Source organism: Hyalella azteca, unplaced genomic scaffold (genome assembly GCF_000764305.2).
Source record: "Hyalella azteca isolate HAZT.00-mixed unplaced genomic scaffold, Hazt_2.0.2 contig14264, whole genome shotgun sequence".
Lineage (NCBI taxonomy): Eukaryota > Metazoa > Arthropoda > Malacostraca > Amphipoda > Hyalellidae > Hyalella > Hyalella azteca.
The window spans coordinates 121,532-148,987 of record NW_025944155.1 but is presented as its reverse complement, the minus strand read 5'-3'; the positions used below and the strand labels follow the sequence as shown (position 1 = coordinate 148,987).

General features: G+C 37.0%; 1 protein-coding gene across 2 annotated transcripts in view; it reads right to left on the bottom strand.

Annotated features, from left to right (window-relative positions):
* Positions 1–1,251: 1,251 nt before the first annotated feature.
* Positions 1,252–27,456, bottom strand: part of LOC108682716 — a 36,680-nt gene continuing 10,475 nt past the window's right edge. Inside the window, exons 3-7 of one of the 2 annotated variants that reach the window (XM_047884005.1) lie at positions 8,894–9,029; positions 8,397–8,533; positions 4,921–5,036; positions 3,084–3,220; positions 1,252–1,723 (exon numbers count right to left, since the gene is read on the bottom strand). In XM_047884005.1, coding sequence (XP_047739961.1) covers positions 1,398–1,723; positions 3,084–3,220; positions 4,921–5,036; positions 8,397–8,533; positions 8,894–9,029 — 852 coding nt within the window. In that variant the 3' untranslated portion in view covers positions 1,252–1,397. The remainder of the gene's footprint in view (positions 1,724–3,083; positions 3,221–4,920; positions 5,037–8,396; positions 8,534–8,893; positions 9,030–27,456) is intronic. The other variant, XM_018171949.2, reaches the window with a different exon arrangement.

Here is a 27,456-nt window from a genome sequence, read left to right as displayed (position 1 = left end):
ACGCTTGAACTTTCGGAGACATCGTGTGCGTTGCACATTCATGTTGTGTGCATTCATGTCTCTGTACACGCGATGAGCAACTCGTGTTCCGACAACTTTTGTGTATAGGATAACTTAATTATTTTTCTTTGGAAGATTTAAAAGTTTAAGATTGCAGACTATCATAATTGTAAAATATAATTAGTAAAAATAGTTTTGAACTTCATTCCAGTATTGTGAACTTATTAAAAATTTCCATAATTCGTCTTCGAATCAACTCTCAATTCACTGGCAATATCATGTAGAAGTTTTAGATACGTACTGCAGAAATTGCACCATAGAACTGAATTTATTACAGACTAAAAATTTTAATGTCCAATGAAATTTCGAATAAATTTCGTACCCCGGTAGTCGAACTGTCCGTTCCGCTGGAACTTGAAAAGTGTGTAAAACTTTATCCTCTGCATAGTTATGTTTAGGTGTACTGCTTAGAAGCTAGATAATTTAAACTCGATTCAGGAATACTTTCCAAAAAAACAGTTTTAAATGTGTGGTTCTTCTTAGTTACTTGCATAAATATAAAAAAGTATAATTCTGTTTTTGAAGGTGCGAAAAATTTTTCATGCGATTTGAATCTATCGTTTGCTGGAACGACAGCTCCATTGTACGTTAATTTAAAAAATTTTGCTTCCGGTAAAAAAAAACTTAGTTCTTAACCCGATATTTCATTCATTTTTCCTGAATGAAGTGGTCGGTGACTAATTAGATACCTGGCTTTAAAAAAAAAAATACTGGAGCAAATGAGACGCAATGCTTGCAGCGTCTCGACGCGTTTAGCCGCCAGCTCTTGAAAGGCTTCAATGACATCGACTTTCTCGTGCGCAGGGCTTCCTACTCCTCCACTGCCCTGCTGTATCGGGCTCAGGTAAAGTGATCTTAAGTCGAGATCCCCAGTCCAATTATGATCGAGCATATGAACGTTCCGAAATACTCACCAGGAAAATTATCATAACAAGTATTTTATTTTTAGAAATTTTAGCTATTGCAATATTCATCTCGGAAGATCATTTCAGCAATGAACCGATTGATTGGGCGTCTCTGGAGGTAAAAAAAAATAATCGTGAACGTCAATTTAGCGTCTCATTAATTGAGCTAGTCGGTTGAAAGCATCCAATAGGAAAGATTAACCGCAAGGTGGAACGAATTTTGACTCTTCAGAAACACTTTATAACCTTTCCCAAAAACTCTGATATTTAGAAGGATAAGTTGAAAAACAAGAGAAGCAATTTTTATTAATTTTTCGCAAGCACTACAGATATACAAATAAAGTTATACCTTGGAATATGATACAAATCATGCATTACATATAAACATCGAGGGTTTCTCAGCGCTCGGCAATACGGGCACCAGTCCACCCCTTAAATACGAATTGGGTGTTGACGCTCCGAATTCGTACCCGCGGGTGTCTCGAACTTGGTGGCAACGGACGGATTCTTGCCTCTAGGGAGGAGGCCCATATTCCGAGTTTCGTTTATTTGTGACAGGTGACATTCAGAGTGTGATCGTACTCGACAGAGCGGCGCATTTGGAGCTTGTGGAAGTTTCGAGCCAGGCTGTCGGTGCCTAGCAGTCTCTTCCTTGGCATATATGGACTCGTCCCAGAGCCAGCTCTTAACAAGTGTCAAGAAGAGGGTACTGACAATGGCAAGCTGACAAGACTGGCCCCATGTGCTGCTGGCACCGCCTGCAAACAAATTTACTCGATTATAGTTCATCAGTTCTACAAATTTAGTCGAATCTGTTGTCAAACTTTTTTCGACGGAAACTGTTTTAAAAATTAAAATTATTTTTCACTACCTACAGAATTTCAATTAACTAAAATTTTATTTGAAATAAGATGTGTCTAATATTATTTTTTATGCTCTCAAAAGAGAAAAATTGATATAGCAATATCTGAGAAATATTTTACGTTCGCTTCACTGCACAAATCGCTCGTTACTTTCAACAAAAACACGTTTTTATTCGCTTGTTCATCATACCATATAATGATAATCTAGCATAACTACAAAAAGTAAATTAGGATCAAAAGCATTACAGTTGCCATCAGCAAGGAATCAGGCATTCAATTGAAGCAAATTGCGCCTGTTTCTTGTTAAGAAACGGAGTGAACAATAGCAGTAGCTCATAGGGCGGCTGGCAGACTCAGTTAACAAGATTAGTCACGTCGTTGTCTTGGTCTCGTCGGGCGTCGGCGTCTCGTAGAATCGTCTCACAGACTTGCATTTATCTTACGTAATAAGCCAAAAGAGACCTCGGGAAGAGGCATCTTTTGTCAGTGTTAGAAATGAAAGCGAGAGAACTTCATCATTTTCAATTTGAAAATTGAAAAGAAAAGCGAGAGACAATGGGAGGCGGCCTGAGTAACTGTTTTCACACGTGGAAATTATTTCGCTCAATTCTGCGAATAAATTAATTTGCTATCGAAATGACGATCGTGTGGTTGTCAACTGTGATCAAGTGATTCTTAAATCTAGAAATATTTATTACATGCTAAAAGAAGCATGTAAAATTATAAAGAATCTATACTAATTATTATAATGTTTCCAGGGAGTTAAAGTATTTAATCTTGGTCGAAAACACACCGTTAATGCACAGAAGACAAAATATCGTAATTCCAAAATAAAGATGAAAACACACAATAATATCGTAGAGCATTGTATATCTATACCCTCCATAGTGCCGCGAAGACCAGGCGCATTTAATATCTAGCTTATGCAAAACAGATTTTGCTTTCACGAAATTTATTTTACAAAAATAACATTTTCGTAGCATGGCTGAGTTGAGCGATAATTGTGACAGCATAATTTTTATAGTTATTGGATGCGTAGCTCTAATTGTGTGAGGATGGTCTCAATTTAAAATACCTTACTTCAGCCTGAACGGCGTTTTCAGTTCAGTTTTACCTTCAGGTATTCAATTCCGAATAAAAATATATTTTTTGAGATATACAAGTCAATGCTTGAAAAATAACATATCTAACGTAACAAAAATTATTTTAGAGCCTAAAAATGTGTACAATTATATAGACTTTCAAAAATACTTACTGAAGAAAAAGAAGGGGTACCCTCGGCTCTCCTCAGCCTGCGATCGCTCCAGGAAGCTGGCCTCGATGACGGTCGTCTCTTGACTGCGACTGTACACTGACCCGATGCTGGCTGTGCACTTGAGGCGCATCGTCCCTCTGTCGAGTCAATGCCCGCCATCTTTAATTTATATGGAGTTATTATTCAAGCCTAAGTTTCCTAGCCTCTGTTTAACCTATTACCGTCCAGCTGTACATATGTGTTACCTTCCAAACTATAATCATTTTTATGTATCAAGTTCATTCGTGCAGTTGGACAAATATATCGCCTTTAATTTAATGCTGCGCCATGGCTCAGGCTGCAGTGGGTATAAACAATACATATGGTGCGTTTAATTTTTTTTCCAGGAATAATGATGTGATACGTTTTTTTTTTCTTGTAAAAAGAAGGAAATTGGTCGCTAATGGCTTCTCAAAATTTCCTTCAATGCTCATTTCAGGTCAACAATAAATACGACTAGGTTAAGAGAACCTGTCACTAGATAAAATATGTTCACGTGAAAATTTATGAAATTAAAGCCGGAATGAAATTTAAATCTGTGCTTTTCATCAATTACAAGTTCATTAAATTTCGAAAAAATTTAATCCTGCCTTGCAAAAGAAAGTTATTTTCAGCCAAATGAATTGGCATGAAGATCGAAAGGAGTCACATACCGCACGGATTTCAGAACACCTCCACGCAAAGACTCAATAATAAATGAAGTATAGAGACTCCCGGCAATATTTTGAGACGTACTAAAGGGCTGACCGAGGAAATCTTCGGCGCGTCGACATCCCAAGTGAGAATTATAGAGCGCGATGGTTGAACTACCCTGGACGCAGGCCAAATCTTCGCTACACGAAGTACAAACAGAATTCTGGGATGCATTATGAACTATGAGCTCACTAGCGATCTCATGACCTTTAATTTTATATAATGCCTCGCAATAATTTTCGGTCACCATTGTAGTCTTTCGTGTTCTCGTAGATCTCAAAGGTAATCTCGGTCGTAGATCTTGAATATTTCTCGTAATCTCAATATCAATGCTGTAAATCGTATGGATATTGATATAGATATTTCGATATCTAAGCAAACAGCAATGAAACCTAAATCAAAGCTTTCTAAAGTTTTTATTTCATCTTCCCGTCTTTTCATATTCGTATCAAATATTGATCATTAAAAATGGATCACCCATTTAAAATTAATGAATTTCCATTATCTAACAGTTATCAGCGGATGCATCGGCTAACTTGAAGCGTTCAGTTATTTTGACAATTTATCACGAAGTCTATTTTATTTAATGGAAAGACAACATGCGTGTGCGCTACTCCGCTCTGTCAGGGTAACTGGGACGGGAAAGTCTCCCCGAGTTAATTAAAGCTGGCCAGCTGCTTCATTTGGTTTAGGGAAAGCCGCGAGTGTATGATTCGGGCTAGAATAATTGTGATCCAAGCTAGAATTACACAAATATTATTATTTAATAACATTATTACGGTCACAAGAGGTTAGAGTTTAAAGAAAAATGCACAGGGCAAGTTTTAATTGAATCTAAAATCGAGTTTGCCATTAACTACGAGAAAATTACAGTAAAATGGTAGAGCTTATGAATAAAAACTATACAATTGTACTGAAAAGAATAATAAAAAATAAAAAATGAAAAAAAATATATATATATATATATCGCAAGAATACGCACATTACTAGCAGAAGAAAATAAATTTACTGTTAAATAGCCTATGATTCTAATTAATCACTTCTATACGTTAATACACTGGGAAATTAACCAGTATCACTAAAATGAAAGGGCGCACTCTCTCACCTAACGAAGTGTCGCGCAGCAGCCCTGAACATGAGCCCGAGACGTGAGCGATGTCTGAGGTTGTCGGACTGCAGCGAGGAGGTGGTGAGCTGCTGCAACATGTGCGGGTTCATCTGCTCAAGGTATTTCATTAACTGAGCTACGTGGTCAAAGTTGCGGCGTCTCGACACATGATCACAAGCACTGTCGGCTACCTATTTCAGGTATACGTGTACAATGTAAACGTAATTATAATATGTGTGTACAATGTACACGTAATTATAGCGGTCAAAGTTGCGGCGTCTCGACACATGATCACAGGCACTGTCGTCTGAAACCTACTTCAGGTATACGTGTACAATGTAAACGTAATTATAATATGTGTGTACAATGTACACGTAATTATAGCGGTCAAAGTTGCGGCGTCTTGACACATGATCGCAAGTACTGTCGGCTACCTATTTCAGGTATACGTGTACAATGTAAATGTAATTGTAATATATGTGTACAATGTACACGTAATTATAATTTTCCGAGGTGGAATACCTGAAAGAAGGTTACAGTGAAGGAGCGGGAAAGTGTGAATTCGATTGGGACATTTAAATTAAAAAAACTAGGTGCTGGACATTTTTATCTAGCTTCTTGAAATTTCTGAAAATATTAGTAATTAGTTATGAAACTACATCCCGTTTGAAAAATAGGCCAAATATGAATAAAATTTATGACTTGCGGATCAAATTGAAAGTAATGAGAACGGCACAAATGTGAAAAAAAATAAAAATTTAGAAATAACTAAAATCATTGAATATATCTTGATCTAAATTATGACATTCAGTTTTAACAACATCTATTACAGCCGATTCGTACCGCGAAAATCGAGAGAAGATCTCTGAATTAAAATAAGTTTGCTTTGCTACAGGCCCTGAATATATATAATAAACATGAACGAATTTAAATCAATAAGGCTTATCAATAATTCTTAGGAATATAATTTTTAATCAACATATTTGTGCTAAAAAATTCTTGGAAGACTTTCCGCTTATACGAAGCGAGAAAAAATGTGAAAAAGTAACATTAAGCTCCAAAATACACATCAAATGAGTTTCAGGCAATGCAAATTTTTATCTCTGTTATGCTCTGTTAATTCTTAATTGTTTGTGGTCATTGTCAATGGAGCGCATAAACAATACAATAGAGAATAATGTACTGTTTTTAATTGTGTATAACATCTTAATGAACTGCCTGATGATTTCAGAATAAACTGTTCTAAATTAATTTTAAAGACAAATTTCGCGATCTTATTCTTGCTCAATATTAGCTTAACTTTGTTTATTATATAATTTTTTTCCTTGCGACAATATACTTATGTACTGACTTTACTTTAGAATGTGATATTTGTATTAATTTTCGTTGTACATGTTGCCACCATTACATTCATACTTGACACCTATAACGCACGCGAAGCTTTGTTTTAGCTTGTATGGGCTTTTCACCTGGAATCTTTTATTACCAAATAGCATGTTTTTTCTCTTTCTATTGAGTCGTGCTGTGTTACTTCTGTGTGTGAAAGAATAAAGAATGAATAAAAAAATAAAAATACGTTATATTAATTAGTGGTAAAAAGCAACTTCTAACCGCTTAATGATGAAGAGATAAGTAATATGCGGCCAAAACGCACAGCTGGACCGAAGAAAACTTCCAAAATTCGGTGATCAATTAGCAAGCATGAACAAGAAGCTAATGTTCCATCTTATTTTTCATTTCTTTATGATAAGCAGCTCAGCTAATGTGTTTCATCTTATTTTAAAACCCATACAAATTACGAAACTGCCTGCAGAGTCACATTTACATCAAAAGTTTAACCTGTAGCACCTGAGCGATATAACCCGATTCACTCTCATAACATAACATAGTGATCTCGGCGCTGCAGTGTAGGCCTGATGTGGCCTGTCGCCGATTCTTTTCCTTTTAACATAACGATCTCTCGAAACAATTCGCTTAGAAAAATGTAGCAATTCTAGTCAATCAATCGCTCATTAAATAGGCATGCGAGAGCGACAAAAGTTAGCCATTCTTGCATCTAATCAAGCGATTAGCGCGAACAGGAAACCCTCGTTATCCTTGCATTCAATAAATTAGAAAGCGTTCATTAAAAGCGCAATGCGAGTATGGAGCTAGTGAGAGCGTTTAATTGCCTCTCACGCTCGTGATTAGGTGTCATCAGCAGGCGCTTTTAGAGGCGTCTGTAATTAGCATAGTCAGCGATTGGTTGCTGAGACGCAGCCCAGTCCGAAGAAGGAATTAAAGGGCCTTAATGAAGATCTTACTCGGACGAATTAGAGCCCGAGCACTTCGGAATGGCTAGCCCGAGATACCCGACAAAGTTCCGAGAAAAACCGAGCCTCTCCTCGGGCGGAATTAAAAAGGCTTCGAATAGACGAATTTAACTTGTAAAGAGCGCCTGAAAATACTCGTTCCGGTGACATCGCATAGGAAGGATACAAACAATTACAAATTAAAAAAGGAACGCCTGAGGCTCCTGCCAAGAAGCGGGTTTTCCACTTCAGAAAGGTAAGGGACCTGCTCTAAATTGCATTAAAGTATCTCTTCGCACGGGTGCACTAAAAGCACTCTAAAAATGCTTCATTTTAAAGTTTGAAATGACTAGACTCAACTAGTGATAATATTATATTGTGATGGACAATATGACTGAGATTAAACACAAAGTTCAGCTCGCTTATTTTGAAAACATTTAGAATTGAGGTAAAAGTTTATTCTGAGGATCTCGGTATTATTGGATCTATATTATTTTTATACAGCTTCCTTCATGATTAACGATCTCATAATTAAGTGATGCCTCAAATTCACGACCATTCGATAATTTCCATTTTAACTGTATCATTAATAGATTATGGTTTCACATAATTTAGAAAGCAAATCATACAAAACATCACACGGTGATCATGCACCACGATGTTTACGAGGCGATTATGCGCTTAGCATTTACCATGCGCTGCTCTATTTTCCCCCAATTAAGTGATAAATGGAAGACAAGGAAAATTGTTTACACAATTCTATAAAGGCTTCATAGAAAGAAGACAATCCTGTTCAAAATTCAACAAGAAGATGTGACACATTTTAAACACTTCTTGGTCGGATTATTTCACGACATGTTTGCTGAGCTCAAACATGAGTCTGTAACGATGGAAAATGCTCCACAATTTATGCATGCGTTGCGAGTATCGTATGTACGTCGAAGAGATAATATATTGCTTTAGAGTTGATGTAATAATAGTCTGATACTTTATTTTTTAAATTAAATAATAGGCTGAATCCGTTTGGTACTCTAGGCATATAAACTTGCAGGTGGGGAAATATTAAAATTAAAATTAGAATTCCAAAGACAATTATATATAGAAATTAATCTAGAATTCTGGAATAAAAAGTTTCATATATTCAATCAAACTCTATTTGAATATAAGCATACGTTAACTCACGACAGGTCTGTCGTTGATGGCCCAGTGCAGGGTGACGGGCGGCGTGGACGGGTCAGACGAGCACGTCACGTTGATGAGGTCGCCCAAGCGGTAGGCGCTGTTGGCTCCCTTCAGGGTGGGGGCGGTCAGTGGCGGGTCTGGACAGGACATAAATATAAGTAATAATTACGATGGAAAAAATAATGTACCGAAGTCATGTTGATGATAGAGAGAGAACGAATTTGGCTTACAACCAATCATTGACTAAGATCTCATGACGAATGAGATACTATGGTTGCACTCATTTTTAAAATGTTTCGTACTCAAATTGTGAGTATAAATAATATTTGCGAAGAGAAAAACAATTTCGGATATATCTATCAAGTTGATTGGTGAAAAAGTGTATTAAAGTTACATGTTTTCCTAAAAAAATTCAATCACAGTATTTAGTGCCAAAACAGTACATGGCTAACGTCCTAATTGATTAGTAAATTCTGAAACAATGTAATTCTTCTCACCTATGACGGTCATGTTGCCTTCACCGAACTTGGTGACAAAGGTGGGCGCCTCGGTGATGACCTCGCAGCGGTAGGCGCCTGACGAGGCGACCTGCAGCCCCGCCAGCAGCACCTCGCCCTCCGTCGACTGGCTCTCCTGCAGACGGCGACCATAGCGCGTACAAGATATTGCATCCAAGTACTTATATTATCAGTCTGCTTATATCGCAAGTTCACAAGGAATTTAAAAGCAAAGAAAACACCAAGCAAATCCACCATATCGACATTGAAATTTTTTTTTTCATTATCGATATGGTGAATTTGCTTGGTGTTTTCTTTGCTTTTAAATTCCTTATTGCATTCACTCGTGTCGAGCAATGATGTAGATAGAAGTTCATTGATACAGATATTATAGGATGCAGGGAAAACTTTACAAATTTAATAGAAGGAATTAATGTACCGAGCTCATATTGATGATAGAGAGAGAACTAGTGGGCTTACAACCAATCATTTACTAAAATCTTATGATGAATTAGATACTATAGTTGTACTCTATTTTAAAATGTTTCGTATTCAAATTGTGAGTACCTTTTTTACTGTACAAATATATGAGAGAAATCCAGAAATAATTTTGGTTAAGAATTCATGGTAAACAGATTTATTAGGCCTCAATTAGAGAGAAATTTCTTTCAGTGTTTACTTTGAAAACTTCATATCTTCCGAAGAGTCATTTATTTTTAAAATAAATTTCTAAATAATGACAGTAAGAGCAGCTCGGTGGCTCGAAATTGTGGTAAAATCGTTGAATTAGTGATTGAAGCAAGCGAGCGTTAAATACTAAACAGAAGTTGTGATGAAAATTCTGCAAGCGATTCCCAAAGATTCAATCCTACAGTGGAACGAAGGTCAGAGGGCAGTGAAAAAGTTACCCACTAAAATCTCGGAAGTTAATCTACTGAGCCCTCACCCTTAGGCATCACATTGCCCAACACGGATCGGTCGTAATTTTGATCCCGGGCGATGGAGAATCGGAAAAATTTGATTTCTTTGGGAAATATTTTATTCCCGCCAATCGCCGTAATATTACGCCTTAGTTTGAAGCAACTTACTCAGGAACTTTCGTAATATCGGAAGACACAGGAATCGGAATTTTTACCAAACACGAATTTAAAGTCGTGGTAGGTTGGCTGTCAGCGAGTCGCATTGACGATATCGTCCTCTTGAGGGAACACAGAAAATTAGTTTACTTAAATAAGAATGCGGTCTCCCTTGAAACTTGGTAATAAAAGCGGTAGCGTCTTATCATTCAGGGCTTTTATGTAATTCGTGAAAAAGCTTTAGTGATAGACTGAACCAAACCCAAAAAAGTATACAAGACTGAAATGAAATCAGTCTCTTGAAAGTAAAAATAAATATTTACTCTACAGAATGCATCAACTTCTTTACCATAACATTTAATTAATTTATATGACATGAAATTTCTTGATTGTAAACGTTTATCATTAGTATGTGACTTCTACTCGTCTAAAATAAACGGGGATTAAAAATCAGTAAAATCAATATATCCTTGTCATAAAATAATCCCGGATCCATTTATATGACTATTAATGGATAAATGCTCTATTGAACATTGTCTTTGGAATATTAGTGTTCAAACGCAAGTAATACATAGTAAGCTTGATAGGTACAAATTATTAAGGAAAGCTCCAGACAGACGAATACATATTTCATACTTTGCACAATTTCGTGCAAAGTTTCTACCTTGTAATACGTGCTTTACATGTAGCAAGCGCTTTTGTTTAGGGTGGGAGGGGAAGTGTGGGAGCAGATGGGCGGCAGCCCCTGAGATCGGTCGAGGGAAAACTGGCGCGATGATTTTGGGTGGACATCCTATTTTGCAGCCGCAGCCGCTGATGTGAATACAAAATCACCCTACACCGCCAATATTGTGCAGATGCGTCCAATTTTTGCCAGACTTTCACTGAAAAATTCACCGTTTATTGTTTTTTTTCAGGTGTGGGATAAAAAACCACGGAAATAAAAGGTGAAGAGATATTTTAACTCGAAAGCTGCCTTTGCTTGACGAGTTAGTTATGTCAGACAACTTTTACCAAAGTACAAAAGATGAAAATATTAATAAACAATCTGGAATAAAACAGTTTATGTGAGTGAGCCTACTGTTGAATAAGGCGTATGAACAAATACTTTGTTGAAGCGCAGTAACTTCTTGGGCAGGGGCCAAACTGTTAATATTTATATGAAATTCGAGAAAAAAATCACTTTCATGGGGAAAAATAACTTCTGAATGCTATCCATAAATCCGAAATATAGTTTGAAGGCCGTAAAATATCAGCTTACCAAAATTTTTAATTTGCATCGAACTACGTCCTTTTGTCAGAAAAAACTCTAATGCAATTTTTTTAATAACATCATTAGAAAACAAAGACAATTTTATAGTAGTTAAAGTCATGGAAAAGATTTTCAAGATGTGCCCTTTTTTTTGTCTGTGCACGTTTTGGAGGCCTTAATTAAAGCGTACATAAATTTAAAAACCATCATCCTGAATGATATAAAGAATATGTAATCAACAAATGTTTTTATTGTATCGTGTTCATCAATCTCGATATCTCTTAAAATTGAAACACAGAACAGATGATGAAGGCTAAAACAAAATATATATTATTAGGAATAGATCGTTCAGGTGCTCAAAAGGTTCTGCGGTTAAACGTAACTACGTACAGACTTTTTTTCTTAATAGTTTCCAAAATATTCGACACCAATATGGATCGATCTGTGTTAGAAGTACAAAATTTCAGTACAGAAACACAGTCTTACATCCCAATACCACCTCAATTATTAACCATGAACTTTCATTTGTGACCATATGGTCTGGAACATGAATGCTTAAGAAAAATACTCGTCAACAAAGAAATCCTTAATTTTTCGCTTTCACGAGAACAAAAAGACTATAACTTCCTGCCAATTAAAGCTGCTCTACCTAAGAAGAGTTAGTTAATCAACGTCGGAAAACATGACGAGGTTGATTTCGTAATGAAACACATGGACTTGTTAAGGACTTTTAATCCTGGTTGTTATTTAATTGATTTGCTCGAAATCACTACCAGCAAGCTCGTCATACAGCCGAAATTAACGCGTTTAATTGTCTTCGTTAGCGCGCGAAAATGGGAAATTGGATGCCGAGTTTGCAAGCTCGTCAAGACTTCATTGGATGGCGCTGACAAGCTCGGTGCTGGAGATCAGCTATGTCTATCATAAATAATTACGCAGCAGCTGGCAAACTTGCATTGTTATCGAACACTTAAAAAATAACTCACAATGGCTATGCAATATTGATTGCATAGCCATTTTAAGACCAATTGATATAACATTGCAGCAGGCATGCAGCCTCATCATCACGCAGCTACTAACAGGAATGCTGCCTCAGCTGCAAAAGCTTATTGCTGACTTCAAACTTATTATTATACAAATTTGGTTGGATTAAATCTAAATCAATAACCTTTACTTCTGCAGTAATAATAGGTATCTCTATCATAATTATCGCCGGCCTAAATCAGAATTTTCTCCACATTTTGTGGCAAGATATGCTGTCTATGAGTAAAGTATAATATAAATTCATTATATTAAAAAACAAAGGATGTACATGATTTAATCTAAACAAAAATTTGCCAGCTCTCAATCATTGTGTTAATTCAACGGTACACATATTGTTTCAATTTAGCAAAAGTTCAAAGCACCCGAGCGCTTTTGGTTCCGAAATAATAATTGACTGGCAATTATATAGCTAATTAGGCTCTCTCACAGTATCAAACTGAAAGGTTTAGAAATGATAAAGTTGATCAACAACAACTTTCACTCAAAAATTTGGTTTCTCTGTACAGTGTAGCGCGCTTTACAGATAACAGGGCGATGCGCTCAAGGCACTGCGACAGCTGCATCTTTGATGCGTGGCATAAGCGTGAACATTTTCCCGCTTTTGCGAATTTTTTTCTTTTTTTCTTTGTGTTAAGTAACATCAAGTGATATAGACGATGAGACTGTGAGAGAATGATTGATGAATGAAATGAAATAATAAATTGTTTTCTCAGAAAATATATTTTTAAATCCACATTAATTTTGCCCCGACTGTCTCTAAAATAAATTGGAGTTAAAAAGTATGCAGTTTCAATTGCACGTCAATGCATAAATTATCGATGCAGTGGAAAACTTCATTAGGACGGAAAAGGAAGGGATACATCGCCAATTACAGCAGAGAAGGAATGTATTTCGGCCCTGGCAGCCGCACGGCCTGAAAAAGAATAAACTTCTTCTAAAATATCGCCCACGATAAAACCAATAAGAAAAATTGGATGAGGCTTTCCATCAAACGACCAGTGAAAGAGCTCGGCACATAATCTGGAATTTATTGATAGATCTTAGAATTAATTTTATGTAGTCTGGGGACAAACTAAAGAAAATAATATTTTTAGAATTTTGATAAGGGCTTTATTCCAAGATTGGATTTTAATTGAATTAAGAATTTTCGTTAACTTTTACTGATTGTGAAGTTGAATAATAGATCAGTCATAACGGTGCTATTTCGTTAAACCTACTGCAATTGACTCTTCCATTAACATAACATTTTTGTGGAATTAAATGAATGAATTTGTCATTTATTGTATTGGCATTTAATGAGATGTTTTTTGTTAGCAATTGAGCAGACAAACATAATCGCTTTCGCCAAGTCGTTCTGCGGCTCTAATGAGAACATGGAACAAATGGAAACTAATAAATATTTTGGAAAACATTGGCACGATCAATCCCTAATTGGTTCGAGTTAATCTCGGTAATAATTTTGTTGAAATTTGTTAGCGGCGGTCGTGAATTACAGAAGGTGCAAACGCGCATAAAAATTTTCACTGTAACATTTGAAAAAACTTGTTATGAAAGTTTTCATAATTTATTTTCAATCATCGCAGGTGAAGCTTCTCTAACGAAGCCAAAGTAATTCAGAGTGGTCGAAAAATGTCAGTGACCGCATGTATATGTGGAGGCAAAGAATATAATTGAAATATATCGTCTGCACTAATTGTAATACAAAAGGACGATTTAAAATAAGCTAACGTAAATTTCAGAATCAAATTCAACTCTTACAATCAGATGTGCGTTTAGCAACTCTTTAGCAACCATACAACGACCTCCCGACGTTGGACAGCCCTTGTAGGTTCATTCTAATTGGTTCGATTATTGCGGACGAAGTTCTTTTAAGTGTAATAGTTCTACAGAATTGCTCTACGGCTGTAATGGTTCATAACTTGGAGCGAACGAGGCTGGAGTCCAAGGTATCAAAGCGCATAATCATGAGAAGCTGCAATAGCGCAAACATTCAAACTTTGAGAATTGGAACTAAAGTTTGCGTAGCTTGCATGCGAGTGTGGTGCCATATCTCGGAGAATGCCATTAGGCAAGGCTCGCTCGCCCAAGGGACTTAGTAAACATATTGTACTTGAGAGCAAATTACGCCATAATAACGTCGTAACATGGCCTTAATGAAGAAACTCGCTTTATTGGCACTCTCAGAAAATGTCCGAAGAGAGTAAAGAGAACTTTTGTGATGAGCGCAGTCGTCACCGGGTTTTTCGCCCCCGGTGGTGGACGGTAGGAATAAGAAATATGTATATATTATGCGCGGCAGCACAATAAGGGCTTGGCCATCCAAGGAGTCTTATGAAAGACACTCGAGCTATTTGACCTCGTCGTGCCTGTGCCGCCTCAATTGTCTTGAGTGACAACAGCAAACTTGATGCGCGTTGCAAAAACCTCGTTCTTTTTTTGTTTGTGCCTTCTATGCACAGGATGTCGGACTCCCAAGAAAATAACCTTAAGAATAGCCTTGGAAGAAATTGAAATATTTGCTTGGAATAGTATTAAAATTCCAAGAGTAAGTGGGTGCGTTGGCGTGAAGAAGGCCCACTCTATTGTATTCAAGTAGCAAGGTCCCTAAAAAATGTGTACGCAATCTAGAAGCAGAAACTGAAATATACTGAAATGAAAATAGAGTGAGAATTAATTGCACAAAATGCACAGACCTACTCATAGAAAGGAAGCATATCAAAAAATATAAAATGATGTCTATGTACGAATCCACTTCAAGTTTGACAGTACTTCAAACTTGGTTTATTGATTTAAATACGTTGCGCAGCTTTTAAACTTACGAGAATCCTTTTCGGCGAATTTGTTTTACCAAAGCAATTTTTCAAGAGGTAATACACATGTAAAACAAAAAAATACTGACGCTCCCCTTAGAAACTATGTAAGATGACCTTGCATAAATTATTCAAGAAAATTGATGGCTAAATATTAAGTGGTCAATCATTTATTGATTTAGAAAACATTTCACACCAGTAATAATAAGATTAGTGACAATTCGAAAGAATTATTGGCCGCATTTGGCCTGCAGTGCTATACTGTTTGTGTGAGAAGTCCAGCCTCTCGAAGCCTTACTCGGATAAGAAGCGAAGTGACATGACTCGGTTAGTAATATGATTGTGCCTCACAAGACGCTTTCCACTTCAGGGCAAGACACTCGGACTTTCATGAAATTCTCTTCGCCTTCAGCATAAAGCGACGTAGTGGTACTGAGGCCTAAGCTTTAAAAAGTCTGCCGAGTGATTTTGGAGGAAGCGAATGAGGCTGAGATCCCTAGCACTAGAATTGCCTTTTATAAACGATTCAGGAGCTCCTGGCTACCAAGTTGTTGCCGAGGCCTCGAGGAGAGGTGGTACAAAAAGTAATTTTATAAACAAAGTACTGAAAAAAGCATTTTCATGAAATGTAAATGTTTCGTAAAAATATGAGGACACGTTTCATTTTAGAATATATCGTGAAAAGTGGTTTGAACTTTTTAAAGGTTATTTAGTAGGCGAAAAAACTTCCCAGTCGAATTTAGTAATTTTAAATAAAACTAAAATGCCTTGCTCGGATACGATGTTGTTAGCATCAATTTATCCATTTTTCATATGAGTTAATCTTTCTCGACAAAGCCTGCAACGAAATCTTACGTACAAATTTTCACCTCTTGAAACGATTTCCAAAGTATGAAGCTCGTCAATTGCATACAATTAAAATTAAGATTTGGACCTCTAAGATTGAGGTTATATCCATTCTCATTTCACTTTTACTGGAAAAAATTTATTGGTGATGTCATGCAAGATTGTTTTAATAATTATTAACTTCAAGATTACGGGATCCATATAAATTACTAATAAATTTATTGACCCAGTAAATTTTATTTTAATTCTAAAGCTTTACCAATAACGTAGAGTAGAAAAAATTTGTGATGTTGTGAAGCATAGTCCTTGAAACTCGAATCCAACCGGAGTTTCCAACAAAGTATGATAAAACCTTTACTAAGTAACCCCATGCTTACCCATACTTAAATCTTGATTCAATGGTTAAATCCAGAACATTCGTAGAACATTCGTTGAATGTTACTGAAAATTCGCAGAATGCTACTGAAAATTTATAGAATGTTACTGAAAATTCGTAGAATGCTACTGAAAATTCAAAGAATGTTACTGAAAATTCGTAGAATGCTACTAAAAATTCGTAGAATAATACTAAAAATTCGGTGAAGGCTACAGAAAATTCATAGATTGTTATTGAAAATTCGTAGAATGTTACTGAAAATTCATAGAATGCTACTGAAAATTCGTAGAATGTTACTGAAAATTCGTGTAATGCTACAGAAAATTCATAGATTGTTATTGAAAATTCGTAGAATGTTACTGAAAATTCATAGAATGTTACTGAAAATTCGTAGAATGTTACTAAAATTCGTAGTATTTATTGCTAACATGGATGCAAATAGTCAAAAAGCCACACAATAGTCGAAAAATTCTTCGAATACACACATCATCCTGAGAATGGAGAATGAAAAACAAAAGAATCTCTCTTAGCAAAGAGAGAATGCACAAAAAAGCAAGACGAGATATGAAATACAGAATTTGCCCGATATTTGTTTCTGACGAGAGACAATCTAGTCTACAGGAAGTCCTGCGGACTCTCGCAAGTAAATCAAATGTTCGTTGTAATATCCCTAGAGTTTTTCGCATGAAATATTCATAATATCTGTAATCCTCTTAACATGGAATTTACTTGCAAGGATTTTAATATCCAACAATTTGTACCGCAAAATTATATAAAATTAATTATTCGAACACGTGGAAAAATTTATTTAAATGGGTGTAAACATGCGACGTATTTCTGTTATCTAGCTTAAATTACTACAAATATCACAGCGGCAAGTAATCAGTTGGCCATAGGTTTTAGACAAGATGAATGAAAAAATCTATTAATGTTCTAGAGCGATAATTTCACCTTATAAGCTGATAACCAGTTCAAAGATATCAATGAAAAAATCTATTAATGTTCTAGAGCAATAATTTCACATTATAAGCTGATCACCAGTTCAAAGATATCATTCTAGACGGACTGATCATCGGAAGCGCGGTCAACTATTATCGAGTTTTACGGATTCAAATTTTAATGACAGCATTACTCCTTATTTCGATAGCTAAGAGTATATTTCTCACCAAAATCCACAAAGTGGAAACAAATCCCATTAAATTCCCTAACAAGACATACTCCGATATCTTTCATCCAGTCTCAGTCGAAATCATGGAAGATTTGAAATCCCGTTGTCAGGAGATTTGCCTTCACAGTTAAATTTGTCATCTCGAAGATAGAAAATTCCGAGATACTTCAAACAAATTACTAATAAATGAGCCAAAGCCTTGGCTTTATATATCACACGATAAAAAATATTTACTTTCATATTTAGGAAACTCGCTCAGCCTTTGGCTATACGCCTTTTGCAATTAGTGAAGAAAATTCATAAACGCATCAAAAAAATTAATAAATCGCGTCAAGATTGTCGGATCGCTTTGAATTTTAGATAGCCTGCGTCAGGTATTGAAATTTCACATTTTAATTTTAACTGATTTTTAACTCAACCGTAAGTTTACGGCATTTCCTCTGGGCATGGAAAGGTTAAGCATTAAAGAGGATGAAATATCAAGTATAGTAGAACGCATTAAATAACGTTGTGGTATAAACCGCACTGGTTTCTAAAGCAACCTACGAATTCGATGCAAAGAAGGTGGAAAACATTTTGCCAACTCGATTGAATTTTTTGAAACGTACTGTACAAAGCTAACACGCGCCTCAATTACGAATAATAAATGTAGGCAGAATTGGAATACAATATTATACACTAGTCGGATAGCAGTACGTTCCGAAAATCGATTCGTATCGCTCTAGTCTACTTTGTACACCAAAGTACCTAAAGTTTCCAAAGCATCAAGACACTGTAATTAATGTCCGTGGTCAGTGTTATTTGCGGCGTTAATTCCAATGTTTCTTCTCGTTTTACTTCTATAGAAGAAGCAAAAGCTACAGAAGAGCATCCTACCAACGGGATTATGTACTGACAAAAAAAAAAAAAAAAAACACAATATTTGGTTACGCTTTAACCTAATAAGATTATTCAGCTGTTTGTTATAAGATCATCAATGGCCTGTTAGCTACGTAAGTTTTGCTACTGGATTTCTCTAGTTGAAACAACGAAATTGAATAACCTGCTTCTAAGGTCAAATATTAACACAATATTGGCGTTCAAAGGCCCAAGCATCGCATTGTCATGCAACAATTCGACCATCGAGCAAGGAACGCCTCGAAGTTGCATTTACGAGCTTCTGAATATGCATCAGGTCAAATTAACAAGGCTGTCAGGTTGCCCATGCACAGGGCAAAAGAATAAATTTCGTAAGTACAATGTAGCAAAGACGGAGACTGTTACAGAATGCGAGCAAGGGCCAAAGTGAGTTATAGGGCATGAGCGTCAAGGCTTATTTTCATTTGGAGAGAGAAATTACAATAAAATTGTAAGCATCAGTGTTTAGGTAATAATAATTAGTTAATATGAGTTAGAAAATGATTATTGAACTTTAAACTGCAACCGAAATAACATCTTGGATAGTTGGTATTTAAAGTCTCGATGTTTTAAGCTTCAGTTATTATGGTTCACTATCCCAGATAACTAGTACAAGACAATTATACGAACACCTAGCATGTTGTTTAATACATGATATATTTGCCAAAAAGGTATAAATGAACGCAAGCATTATATATTCAAAGTTATTCCAGTCATTACAACATGAACAGTATTTGCTAGGAAGAGATTAAGCGCGTATCCCTTCTAAGTTGTGCATTTGTTCAGAAGTTAACAACGAGAACAATTTATATCACCACTTCAATGGAGTCCAACTCTTAACTATAATCTTTAATGAGTTCTAAGGAAGAAATGCAGTATTTAACAAATCTCCCCTCCATGAACAATGATGAGCCCAGCTCAACACGCATAAAATTCCCTTTACAGGTAATTTTTCTTGAATACTCATGATCTAAGGCTTGATAACAAGCAGCTAGTATAACACAGTAGTCGGAGGACCACGTAACTTACGAAGTATTTTTTTATGGTCTCCAGCAAATGATTTTGCAATTTTTTTTTATTTTACCTTGTTTTTTTTTTTTATTTGTTCTGTTCTGGCTGTGCAGACTCGATGTTAATAATTATTCAAATGCGTTAAAAAATAAAAAAAAACGCGGTTAGATTTAATTCTCGCTCATGAGCTCTTTATATATTAGGGCAAGTAGAATATGGTTCATCTTTACTATCAAAGTTATTCATGAGAAGAATTAAATATAACACAAAGCTTGAAAATAGGCAAAACTAGAGGTCAATCAGCCAATCAGCTCGCAAGACAGGTCCAAAATCTGCAATTTGCAGACTCAGAGCTTCATGCTGACCGTAGCAATTATCGGGCGCCATAATGGATTTATACATAGCTAGCAGCTTCGTTCATCGAGTGAGAATAGGATAATAACGACCAGATCCTGCGGAAGCTCCCATTACTGCGATATTCACTGATCGCGTCATCGAAAATTAGACAGTCATGCCGAGTAAAGCTGTGCTGAAAGTGATATGCTTATTGTACTTCATGCAAATCTCATGCTAATCAAATTTAGTATTAAGTACATTTGTGTAATTTTACTCGAGATTTTGTTTGCTAATTAAAGATTGTTCGGCAGAGTGAAAAAACAACGTGCATCACTATACCACCCGCAATCAAGTCACTTAAAATTGAGAATTTAAATCCATCAGTCTATACCTATTTCGATGTGAACGGAATCAATCAATCCGATATGAAACTACAACTCATGATCATTTGGCACTGGAAGAATTTATGAAAATTTGCGTAGATCTGAAACTATGAAAACTAACATATTCACACCAGAGAACTGCACGTCAGCTCCACGATCTACCTTCATTTCCAAATCACGCTAAGACTTCACTCGAATTAAAAGAAAAGGAGAACCGGCAGCTCATGGGTATGAAAACTAGTCCTGTTCCGGACGGTCGATGAGCTTTGTTGCTTCATAAAAGGTCCGGCCGTGCCGAAATGAAAATTTTTTCGCGGATTTCTGACGAAATCGTGGTGCAAATTTTTTTTTTTTTTGTGTTTGGTGCTGAAACCGAGTGAAAATTTGCTCCTAGAGGATGAGAAGGAAGAAACGCGCGTCATAACGCCAAGCTTCAGTATTGGATTAATATTTCAATATTTGAAGTAAATTTTAAATTGGCAACGATTAACGCTGCACCTGTTAATGCCGAGATTGATCCCGTATTTTTAATAGAGATAAGTAGCACAAATTTTATTTGCGAGCTGTCGATGAACGAGCGAGTATTACGCGAAGTGAAAACATGCGAAATCTTCTCTGCTTCTTAAAACGTTAGTAAATCAGTATGATATGGAAAAATTCGCAGTTATTGAAAAGAAAATGAACGAAATTTTTGTATAAAGTTATCTCATTGTTAAAAATACACAAGGTATCTTGGTTCGCGTTCTCCTAATGCTTTTACTAGTACAGGGTGCGGCGCGGGAACTTACTTATTTGAATTGCGCGCCACGTGGCGGCCATTAGTCCTAGGAAGGTGGCGCCATGCGCAATATGGTGCGCGGGCTATGAAGTTTTTCGTCCACTCAGTTCAGTTGCGACCATGCAGTGGTCGTAAGAATTAAACTTGTAAGTAAACCCAACGAAACTTTAAATGTAGCTCTTTGTAAAAAAGAAAGAATTAAAACGCTATCTTTAATACTTTTTACTTTGTGATTTTTTTAAAAGAGTAAGTTCCCACGCCGCACCCTGTACCTTGCCGAGGATTGGACAGCGGACAAGATGTTCATTTGACTACTTCTCATCGGAGTTACTCAAGAAATTGGCAATAATTTACAATTTTCCTTCTCTTTCAATACCAACGAAGTCCACAAATTCTGATCAGATGTACAGAACCCAGATTCGCACATCTGATGTGTACATCAAATGTGCGACAGTTTTGTACGTTCTGCCGCTGTCACCTCGGCCGTTTCCGAGCGGAGGTGTCCGAAAGATGTTTACGCGACAGCATCACGCGTCGTCTAGTTTTGGCCTTATGTTTGCGTGGCTCTTGAGAAGACCCCTGCTACGTTCTTCGAAGTCAACACCCTTGAACTGATGTCCTAATCTGGCGTTTGTTTACGCGGCCTTCCGAGAACATGGGTCTCAAAGACGTGCGTTTTATGCATATCGTCTTCTCTAGCCTCATGGCTCCAGGACGCTTGATGGTTGCATGCTCGGGTTACAGCCCAAAGCAAGATCTCAACGTGGATTCATCAAATTCATCCATATTGACTTCGCCTTATTGCTTCTCTTATTGCCACAAAGCAATTGAATCTTACAGTTAGAGATGTACGATGATGTAAGTATGATAATAAAATGAAACAAGGGACTTAAAGTATCAATGTCGTAGGATCAACGAGTTAGAGTTTGAGTCAGGAAGTTTGCATGAAAAAATTCGAACGTCAAATAAACTTGAAATGAGCCGTAACATTTTTTTATCGAAATAATTTGTTACAAATTAAGATCATCAGGTATATTAAAAAGTTTTGCACAAATTTCCAGGAAGTACCACTTCGGGATTAGAATCCTTCCTTTAAGTTTGTCCCATTAGACATAGCCCAAACAATATGAGGTGATTTTCGTTGAGACATTTCACATGTACAAAAAAGCCTTCAAAACAAATTCCGTGGAAAACATCAGCACGAGCCAGCGACAGTTACTTTGCGTAGCATGCAACAACTTGTAATAGCATAAATGCAAAGGATGCGGTCGACAATTCCAAGCACGACTTTGTGTCTCATAACAAAGAGAACTGATTCCTCTGGCTCGCAAAATTTAAGGGATAGAATTCCTGGAATTCGTGAGCGTAACTCTAAGAATTCATGTCGTTTGGAGTGACAGAATCCCAGGACAAGTTTCACCGTATTTCAGGTGACGTTGCCGCCTCTTTGCAGAATTGAAGTAAACTGCAAACTTGTCGAGACACTGAGCTGCGGAGCACTCAAGCAGAAGCCTTCAGACTTCAGGCCGTGTCTTGCGAGTCCGATGTACTGTAGGCAAACTCGCACCTGAATATCGTTGCTGGTGTGCGTGTCAATCTCTGCGATGAGCTTTTTGCATGCCGCAAAGAGGAAAACATGAGAATATCGTGCGAAAAAAGTCTATTTTGTAGCAAAATTAATGTTTTTTGCTCAAGTCGTAAGAAGGATTAACCTTCTTTATAATGAATGAAAATTAATCAAGAGATGGAAACCTCTAGGTGTATATGTCTTTCGGTTGAGCGGAAACGAACTTCAGAAGCACAGTAATTAGTGTTTGTATGAATAAAAAGTCTCAGAAAATTTTTTGGTCAAACGTAAAACATTGTTCCGTCATAAAATATGAATATAAATATAATTACGCTAGCAATCTAAAAACGCAACCATTGTGGGAGACAGAATGAGCGCACGAAAGAATTTTAGGATAGGAGACTGAAGAGGGCAGTTAAACATTGTTTTTGAGTTTTTGCAGATTTCGTGGCACAAGATCGACGTTAAGAAGCATGGAATTTCAGACAACTGAGGGTGTAGGTTCAGAGGCGCGGGCGAAAGCGCTGCCTCCATGGATCATCCTAGACGCAGCGTCTAGAAATTTGCACAGACGCCTGATCATAAGCGCAAGTAAGGGCTCAGAATCTCATTTGTACAGGAGCAGGATCTTAGCACAAGTTAAGGAGTAGAATCTGAAGCACAGGTGAACATAGAGGATCAAAGGGAAAGTAAAGGCAAAATTGAAGGCGCTAGATCAAAGGCACAGAATCTAAGACGCCTGCCATCCTGTGAGGTCTACAGATCATGAGGAGATAAGGGGCTTAACGATCAGGTAAAGGTGCTTGATCAGACCACCTATTCAGGTACTCGAGGTAAATTACGCAGGAAGGGACGGTGTAGGATCAGCGGCTCAGAAAAGGCTCAAGAAATGAGACACAAGTGAAGGTGACTCAAGAAAAGCTGGGCTCATAAAGTCAAGCTGGGCTTCAAAAAGGTAAACAGGACAGCGACCCAGAGTATATTTTGGAGGCAGCTGGAGCCCCGCGGTGAATGAGATGTATTCTAATGAGAGGCCTTCCTTCCACGAAGCAAACCCAAGGTAGATTACACTGCAGGCTAAAATGAATTATTGATTAGGGCGCCGGATGAGGCCTACCGTGTTCCAGAACTGAGGCAACGTTCAATAGAAATGTGTTTAATTCTTTGGGTGTTTCCTGAAGATTGTAACAACACTTTGGATCTTGAATCTATTGCCTTTCCTTGGTTCCTAGTTCTAACGTTCTAGATTATGTTAATTATGTCAGTTGTCATCATTAATTTTTTTATATTTGTCATATTATTATTATTTTATCATATTATTTATTACGTGAAAATCAAGATTTATACCTTCATTTTAGAAATGTTGAATTCAATCCCACGTAGAAATGAATTACAAGTCGATTATATCTGATTAAATCATCTATTAACATAAACTTCTGATTGAAATATGGCAACTGATCCTCGATGAGGTACATAGTAGGTTGATCTCGCTTTGATATGTCATCTTCATTTGAAATTGCTTGCGACTTGCCAGTGATGCAAAGCGCAACGACATTTGATAAAGTATTTCGTATATAATGTTTACGTATTTGTGTGGGCGTATTTAAATGTGAAAATTTTGGGCCTCCTCAAGTTTTCAAATATTTCCTTCCGAACAATCAACGTGTCTCATTAATTTTAAAGACAACAAGATTTCTTTAGTATCAAGAGTTAAAGAATTGAGTAAAACTAAGCAAATAATAAGCTCCATTATGTAAAGGAAAGGATTTTATAGAGCTTGCGCATACGAAAATGCGGGCAACTAAGAAATTTCATCTTTAATTCTGCCTAAATCTCAAAAGCCGCGGTTGAAAAAGGACCAAAGGGAACTTGTAGAAAGAATACGACAATTGTACAAGAATACCACTCGTTTTCATTTGAAAATCATTCTACTTTACGGAGTATCTCTGGATATGAATTTTCGTCTCTGTCGCTTATAAAATGAAGACGCATCAGTTAAACGCCTCAATAAATTAGTAAATAAGGCCAAAAATAGTAGGGTAAAAATATATAATAAACTAATTTGATGATTTTGGGTTCTCATAGCACTTCAAATGCCTTAAAGGCAGTTGCACGACCTTTCAGCGCAACCCCTTGCAAATTTTACCGTTGCAACAGTCTACTATGACACACATATATCTACGGTTCAGCCTGCCACTTGAACAATTTTGTTTCAATTTTCAGCTCTGTAACAGTCGACTGCAACCTGCCCTGCCGTGGTGAGCTGAGTCTCACGACGACGTTTAGTCCCAGAAGGATGTAGAGGCGGTGAGGAAGCTGCGGCAGAAAAGCGTTTTGTCGGAGGGCCACAGAGAGGAACCAGTGGCCCCCATAGAGCGCAATAAAGTCAGGGCGCGAGTTTTAGCAGCGCCTGAAGTTAGTGAAGGCTGGTTTTTATTGACTGAACTCGCAAACACGCGGCACTTGCTCACTCCCTTTGACGTACGAGCGTCCGAACGACTGCAGTTTTTATTCAGCCCGAGTGCCAGCCCTCGCCGACTTCTCGTTACGTAAAAACTTGTGAGGGTCAGTGGCTGCTCTGAGCCCATTGCAGCTTCGCCTTCATAAAAATGGAATTGCCACGTGAGCGTCGGCTGTGCTTACTGCTGTTGTAAGAAATCACGTCGTTGAACATAGATGAAGGCTTAATATTTTCACCGGGAATTTATTGAAAAAATGGCTTAACATTTGCATGCTATTTTATTTTTAATAGTTTCTCTGAACTTAAACTTTTTGAGAATTAATTTTATATATAAATACAGATAGATCGAAAACCATGATCGGTTTATGCGACCTCGAATCTTCAGGGAAATTACTGATAAATTTATTGTTAATAAACAATTTGATAAAATGTTTGCATTGATAACGTACGGCATCGTAACGACTTTTTTTGTGACTCCTTCGTTCATTTTCGAAATTTTCACCGGCATGGAGCATAAAGATTTCGGAAGAAAAAGTTCATAGCTTATCGAACTTTGCCAACTCAGATTGAGAATTTCGACTAATTATATGCAGTAACCCGCATGCATAAAATTCATGACATTTTTACAGTAATTCAACCAATTGGAATAATTAGACTGCTTCGAAAGTCTGATTTGACCCTAGAGGAATTTATTCTAAAAGTTCAGCGATCGGGCGCAAGGCCCCCCATTGGCTCTCCCTCGCCAACCAGTGAGATCCTTCATCAAAGAAACTTTTTAACTTCTAAGAGATTTTGTTCGATTTATCCATTGATCAAGTCTCGGTAAGGAGTCGCCGAAGTGCTCGCGGAGTGCCACCCAGGCCTCCGCTAATGGGATGACCGAGGCTGGCATCCTCGAGACCAACTCCTCTAAAAGTTTTCTCTTGTCCAACACAATTTTTGTTCAACTGTCGTGGCCGAGTCTTGCTTCAAAATACCCTCATAAATCTTCACGTCACTCCAAATTACCTTCCATCGTTCGAAAGCTTGTCGAGCTCTTGATATATTGTCTTGCAGTAATTATTGTCAGAGGCGGTCGATAAAGACCAGCTGGATCAGTCAGGCTAAATTGCTATTTTTTCCGCGGTCAAGAAAACCGAAGGACATGGCTAGGCCGGGCTGGTTTTCTGGATGAGAGAAGCAGAACATAGAGGCCATTACAAGGCTTAGATACAGAGAAGTGATGGGAGTCCTGCTCGAGAAGGCTCACTTTACTTCAAGGAGTCTGATAACTCGACGCAAAAGGCACCACAAAGGGGATTAGACGATATGGCCCGTGTAAGTTTAAACACCTCCGGAAGGTTGATGATACGGGATGGCTTTCTTGTCTCTTAATATTCATCATATAAACAGATGAAAAACATTGATAATAAAAACATTTTTAATTTGGGCTGCAGTAGGAACTACCAATATTTAATGCATAGAATCACAAATATTTACATGACATACGTAAAATTTAATTTTCAATTAAATGCATTAGTAAGACGTAATTCACGAATACAGATATCTACGCCAATTGTGCATGTACGATGAAAATTTCCTATTATATAAATCTTCGTTAATACGAGGGAAAATAGGGAGACAAGATCTTTCGAAACATTAGCAGTATTTTATTACTCGTCTCGGAAAGTGAATAAAAACAATTTCTTATATTTTTCTCGTTGACTTTTCTGTTTCATGGAATCTTTGATAAGATAAGATGAAAAGACATAATATTTTTCTTACAATGAACGGCTGACGAGGTTTTCCCCATTTGAAAAGTTTCTGATGAAATTTAACACCAAGCAACTTTGCAAGCAAATTACAGAACTTCTTAGACAGTTCAGAGCTTGCAATGTGTTGAAAGCAGAAGCTTGTGCATACAAAATGCTAAAATTAAATGCAATCATAAAATTAAATAATGTCCAAGAAAAAGCGAGAATTTCAGCAACTGCGGTCTTATTTAAATGGGAAAACTTCCAACGTCTCGGAATAAAGTTGTTAGCTTTTTGGAAGAACTAAGGACTATTTTCTGGCCCGGCCTAAATAGAAAGGCCGTGATTTCACATGTTGTTTGCCAACGACAGTTGACAGCATCAAAAAATTGAATGAATAATTATCAGCAGATTAATGTTAAAAAATTTAGAGGTACGGGAAATATACTCTAAAACAGAATGGACAACTTAGTCTAGAAATATTTTGGAAGAAAGAACCATCCAGAGCAGAGATTTCATGCATTCTGTCGAGGATAGAAGTATCATCGGCAACGTTGGTTCGGAACTAGCTTTTCGAATAAAACGTTATACATCAATGTTCCTACAACTTGTGCAATACATCCATTGTTTAATTCCACTAAGTCGATCTGTAGAGCGGAGAAAATATTTGCTCGAAAAATAGGCATTTTTGCGAATACAAATTTTCTGGAACTTCTCGTTCGGGAAATAAAACACGAAAAAATCCTGTTAGTCGTTGCCCAAGTACATTATTGGCAATACCAGTGAACGATTTCGTTGAGAAAGACAAATTTTCAAGAAGAATAA